General features: G+C 41.9%; 1 protein-coding gene across 1 annotated transcript in view; it reads right to left on the reverse strand.

The window, feature by feature from the left end:
• LOC113028971 (uncharacterized protein C8orf34 homolog) overlaps positions 1 to 5,878 on the reverse strand; it is a 30,956-nt gene extending 25,078 nt beyond the window's left edge. Inside the window, exons 1-3 of the mRNA XM_026179504.1 lie at positions 5,714 to 5,878; positions 622 to 707; positions 450 to 526 (exon numbers count right to left, since the gene is read on the reverse strand). Of these exons, the coding sequence (XP_026035289.1) occupies positions 450 to 526; positions 622 to 707; positions 5,714 to 5,829 (279 nt within the window). The 5' untranslated portion in view covers positions 5,830 to 5,878. The remainder of the gene's footprint in view (positions 1 to 449; positions 527 to 621; positions 708 to 5,713) is intronic.
• Between the last annotated feature and the right edge of the window lie 583 nt (positions 5,879 to 6,461).

Below are 6,461 nucleotides of genomic sequence, written 5' to 3' on the forward strand. Positions count from 1 at the left end.
CTGGTGTGCGCCACGTAAGGCCACTATAGATTTCTTCCCTGAAGCGTCTGAGGTTTATCACGCCACTTTGCTATTCAACAAACCTTTGTGTACCTACTGTAACCCAGAAATATTTAGATCCATTATCAAACCCATCTAAATCTCCTGCGGCTGTTACGTCGCTCGATATTCTTTTCGTGTATTCCTTTCAAACTGCACACAAGAGCTGTGAAAGGCAAGCAAAGTGATGCAGGGAGAGTTTTAATTGGGGCTGTTTAGCGCTATCAGCTGTTGTGTAAGCTGAAATCCCCACATGAAGATGGATCACTTTTACTCGGACCTTGTTCTGTTAACGAGGGGCTCGAGGTGGTTTTGAGACAATAGCAGTCGAGGAGGAGAGAGCGACGAGGTAATTGATGGTTGTAAAGCGATCTTAATTGTTTGGTGATGGATGTAGGGAGGACACTTACAGAGCCTGACATCTGAGATAAGGTGTCGCATTCCTGGAGTCGTCCCGCCACTGTGTCCAACCCGGGCAAAGGAGCTGCTCCAGACGATACGCACAAACGAGGGAAAAAGGAAGGATAAAGCAGAATGAAACGGCATAAAGATTTTATATATTAAGTATGAACTGCAACTTACAAGATATATCAGGTACAGCTTGTTCAGATATGTGTGGCCTATGCTCCTCTTCTGATCTGCTGTCTGATAGTGTGTCTCCCTGCAACCTGGAAAACAACACACAACATAAACTTGCACTGCAGCGCATGTTTGGACATTGAAAGTCAGATAACAAAAAAACAAGCCAGCCTCAATCAGTCTGAGGTGATGATACAATGAGGAAATGTTTAGCGAAACGTTCGGCGAAATCTGGATCGGCACGGAGGTCGGTTTCAGGTCACAAACTTTTTTGTTTTTGCTGAAATTAAATATGAATAATAATGAAGAAACGACAGTAATGCACGAATAGACGATGTGTACACAGGCAGCAGCACCTCCACTATCCCTATGCTTATAAAAACATAAAACTGAAGATGAAGAAGAAAAAATAAAAACCCGCACGCAGCTACTATTTTTCCCTGACATCATTCAGTTACTGTTTTTTATCAGAATGTGTTCCAAGCCCCTATTGCTTTTTTTTTTAAGATAACACCGTGGACTGAAAGGGAAGTGGGTCTGACAGATTTGGCTGTCTTAAGGTAGCAAAAGATTTGGGCTGCCCAGAGATAGTGAAGTAAACTGCAAATGAAAGACAAACAGCCTTTTCTCGTTTCACCTTTCAGCAAGAAGAGAAAAATGCTATTTAAATGCATTTATGCTCTTCTAAATTGCTCTATACACTCACTATAGCTGTAACTGTAAATCACATCATATGTCAAATTTGTGCACGCACCACGTTGGCATCAAATTCTTTATACCTCATGCTGTTTCCATGTCATGAGAGCAACCATTAGCAGAAGAGAAAGGAAAGCAATCCCTATGCCTTTATGGCACAGCTGCATTCCCAGCTGCAGGGCCTCCTTGTTTCTACCTCTACATCGAGACTAAAGGCACAGCGCAACTTCTTAAAGTGGATTCTATTTCTTTCCTTCTTTAGACATCCCTCTCCTTGTCTCCCCCCCTCTTTAATGGTCTTTATAAGACCATTAAAAGTACCCAAGATGACTATCAAAAGGCCTTCCCATTCTCTGAACAAAAGCTACTCATAGCCGCAAGTCTTGACTACAATTCCCCTAGTGCATTCCTGATATGAAAGCAATTAATTTAATGAGAACGACAAGTCCAAAAGAAGTTTGTGGAAATCTATCCATTTCCTTAAAACCGCACTGCCAGCTACTTCAGAGCAGGCCTAAGATCTGGGATGCGTTTGCACACAGGAGATTTTGTGGCGGGAGTACATGCTCTTTAAATGAACTGATCAGGCCAATAAGGGAGGTGGATGAAATGTTGGTGTGACCACAGTTATAGCCCAAAAGGCAGAAACGTGGCCACAACACACAGGCCACACAGCATTTTGCACTTCAACCAACCAGCAGAGAGCCACTGGAAGCTGCATGTTTTCAGACCTGCCACTGCTGGTTAAGAGGCACACTGGCTGACTGGAGCATTTGGTGGTGTGGCCAGTGTCTGGACAGAAGGGACGGAAAAGGACGTTGGCAAGGGAAGGTGTCTTAGAAGTCAGGGATCGGTTTCAATACGGGGTCAGTGAGTTCAAAGAGAAAAGCGATCCTGCAATGCAAAGTTGACATTTTGTTCTTATTATGGTGCCCAAATGGGAACGGAGTTATCGCCTTCACACTGTGGGTGTGAAATTAGGTGTCACTATTTCCTGGTTTGGGGTAGTGCATGGTAGAGCCAAGTGGTTCGGTCTCATTTGCGCAGACTGATAGACCTCACTGACCTGTAAAAAAAAACACAAGGGAAGCTGGATTCGAATGTGTCTGACTGAGGGATGACGGGTATGTGAGGAATGCTTATCCAGCTTGGGCCAGTGTTCACAGTTCCCTGCTGAGCCAAGCAAGCCTCTGGTATCTTTGTGTGAGTTATAAAATATTGCAAAGATTCCCCTCAGTCATGTCAATATTAAAATGAACTAACATGAGCAGTACTGCAAGGTCACATCTCTCACATCTCTACAAGTCTCACTGATGCTGAAGGACAGATGCACGTGTTAGTTTTCTGAAGAACAATTTTAAAGCTTCAGCGAATCTCATCAAGGTAAAAGTAGACAGTTTGAAACCTGTGTCCAGGCTGCCTTATGTGTGCATCCATGAATACCTGAGTCTGTGCACGTATGAACTTCTGCACAACCCTAATTTGAGAAATCTGTCTTCTCAAAACAGCACAAAGGGCAAGCCATGCGTGCAGCACTTTTCCAGCTTACTGATCTGTTTATGGCCCTTAGACTACCCAAAAATGACTTTGAAAGACCACAGCTCCTTTGCCAATAAAACTTGGGAAAGATTCGGTGGTCAGGTTAAAGAGGACAAAACAAGAATTTGGCCTCAGCCGAAAGGATAAAGGAAGACAGAGAAAGGGAACAGATGTTTGACATTTCAGTAACAAAAAAAAACCTTCACAAGAGCCAAAAATGACTCCAGATACAGATGCTGCTTTGCTTTGCCACTAATTCCACCATGGGACAAAAGGTATAAACAACTCGCTTAGAACCATCAAGTCGATAAACTGCCAACAAAAATCCAGCGATAGCCTTCATCCTCCTGCACAAACCTTTGACAACAACCCGCAGCCTGCGTGTGGAACGAAATTGATAAGCTGCATGAATGAAAGAAGAGTTTGAAACAAACAAATTCCAGACCCCAACCAGTGGAGGCTGTGCAGGCAGATTTGTGCCTGGCGTCTCATCAAGAAGATACCGTTTATCTTTGACTGGCATCAAGGAAGAGTTTTGCCCACACCTGCCTACGGTATCACACCCAAAACTCAGAAATCTGAGCACCAGACTGACGATGTGAATCTGAGGGAAACAGGAAATGTGTCTGAGGAGAAAAACTGTGATAACAAGAGAGAGGGTGATAATGGAGACAATTATCCTCGCTAGAGCTGATTTGTGAAAACAAGCAACACTGGAATGGACTTCAGATATGATATTATTCTCTGCTACCTCTGATACAAATGCAGAGACAGGAAATGGAGGGTAAGAAAAGGATAAGAAAGAAGTGTTGGATGTTTGAAAGAAAAAAATGGATGCAGCAGGCGCTACGGTATAGTTTTGACAAATGAACTGTAGAGGAAAATTTACAGAAATTGTTTAGCATTTCAGTTGGGAGATGAATTTGTTTCAGTTCTTGCTGAGACTTTGATGAGGAGATTATCTAGTGAAAAAAACAGTAAGTGTGGCTTTGCGTGGGGTTAAGAGCTGAGCAATTTCCTGGATTTGGGCAATAATTTAACATAATCCTGGAAAAACAGCTATTTGTCACCTATTTACTGCCTCCAGTCTTTAAGCTAAGATAAGCAGTTATCGCAACAGCATTAATCTATTTACCTAACTACTAGAAAGAACAAGTCTTCTCAACTGGTTATACTTTCTTAAGGAAAGCTGTTTTATATTATTACAAAACTCAAAAAATGTTGTAAATAACACTAGAGACAGACGAGGAGTGGAGAGAGAGTGGATCCAAAGGCAGACTCTGGAGACGGACAGGAACTAAAAGCGAGCCTTTATTTACGGCTCTATGAAAGGCAAACAAAAAGAAAAAGGGAGACAAAGAGTAAACCAACAAAAACCTAAACTGGGAAAACAACTAAATACTAAGTGCATGGCACATGAAGACCTGAAACCTGAGACATGAAAAACCTGAGACTTGTAAACATGGGGGAAGATGAGCAGGGTGGCTGAACAAACAATTCAACAACAGGCAGAGGAAGACAGAGGACTAAATACACAGTGGATAACGAGACGGTGGGAAACAGGAAGGAAACACAGCCTGAACTAATCAGACGCAAAGACACGCAAAACTGAACACGCTGAACCCTGGACAAGGGACTATCAAAATAAAACATGAAACATGAAACATACACTAAGACACGGACTAGACAGTGGAACCAGGGAAGACAGACATGGGAACATGACCGACTGGGGAGACAGAAAGAGAGCACACAAAACAGACACAGGAGAAACATAAAGACAAGGATGTTTAGGTGTGAGACACAGTAACAAAACCCTAAAAACTAGAATGTATAAATATAACCAAAGCAGAAAATAACTAAGAGAACTAGAAATACAAATGGAAAAGCAAGGAAACTGAACCATGAATAACACTAAATCAAAGAATATTAATTAACCAGCAACACAAACACAGACCCAGGACCATGTCGTACCAATACCAATGTACGGGAGAGCAGTGTGTCATGATTTATGAGATGAAGTTTGAGGTATATTTCTTTCATCCAAGGCAATTATTTTACACATTCAGCAGGCTATGTACTGAACTTAGAGGATAGAAACAAAGTATCAATCCTATCATTTATCATTAGTCATAAATAATCTATCATTGTAAAATTCATCAGCCTATTCTTTTTCTAAGAAAAGGTTAATCCATGAAAAAAATTTCCAAAAACACGTGACTTCATGCAGAGGTGTATACTACTCCTTTCACCAACCCCTACAGTCTGGCTTTTTTGGTTCTATTAAATGAAGTTGCAAGCAGAAAAAAATGAAACGTCTGTTTTTTAAACTAACTATTCTGATGTATTATAATGATTGTGTTGTTCTTTTGCTCAGTTGTGCCCTTGAGCCTCGCTTTTTCTTTCAGTTCTAAGGAGAACCAGTTTGATTTGGTCTTGTAATAGAGTAGTACACATCGTAGCTTAAAATCTTTACTTGTCTGACAGCTCCCACAGGGAACACCGTTCATCCCTGCTACCAGAAAAAAAAGTTTTATGGAGCGGCATTTTGAGACTGTAATGGAATCTACAAACGATCCAGACACTTGACTAGCTCCATGCTGACATGCGAAACAAATGCAAACGGAGAACGATGAAGACGATTAAATGCTTTTAAAAACATATTCATGTTATTAACCACTGCATGTGTGAAGATGTTTGTGAAAGGTTTGTTGAGAAGACAGAGTACATACAGACATATATACACACATATTAGTACTAATGTTTTATAGAGGTAAAAACACGGACGTTTCAAACTTTGGGGCAGAACTGTGCGTATATTCTCCGTCCACTGTGCCAGAAAAGAGAAGGTAGAAACATTTACCTGGCACACCTAGAGCAGATGTTGAGTGTAACTTTGGCCTGTGGTTCAGGCTGATAGGAGCTGCGTCCTTGGCTGAACTTACTGCCGGATAGAACCAGCCCTGTCACACCCTCCATCCGCAGGTCATCCAGGTCCTCTGGGAGCAGAGAGGGAGTAACACAGAGAAACAGCAACAGGGAAAGGAAAGCAAAGAAAATGGAGTGAAAACAAGAGACAGAAAGGACAGTTATTAATCATACTTTGGTATCTCCCTCCACTAACGATCCCCTGTGATGACAGTCTGCTAAGAGCCAAACGAGCAAGCAAGCACATCACAGTAAATAGACACTCGGCTTAGCCCTGCTGCTGTGCTGCTTCACACACACTCCATAGGCATGGATCCACAAAAAAGTGCAGAATCATAAAGTTCACATGAATAACACTTTGTTATGAGGAATGATTTTAACAAGGTGATGACAGGACCGCATTATTCCTGCACAGAAACAGGAAGGTTAACAAGCTGAACTGGACAAAGAACAATATGGAGAAAAAACGAGTGGTAAGATGGAAGGAAAGGGTGATGGAGAGGTGGAAAACTGGGTTTTGTCTGATCTCTTACTGTGTCCTGAAGAGCAAACAGTTGCAGAGCACACACACACATAGACTTTCTCCCCTCTGTCTCTAAAGAAGTATATAAGACACAGAGCGCACTACAAATGTCTTTAATAGACAGAGGACAAACACCACAGAGGAATAAATCACACCAGTA

The sequence above is a fragment of the Astatotilapia calliptera genome, chromosome 9 (genome assembly GCF_900246225.1).
Source record: "Astatotilapia calliptera chromosome 9, fAstCal1.2, whole genome shotgun sequence".
In the NCBI taxonomy this organism is placed as follows: domain Eukaryota; kingdom Metazoa; phylum Chordata; class Actinopteri; order Cichliformes; family Cichlidae; genus Astatotilapia; species Astatotilapia calliptera.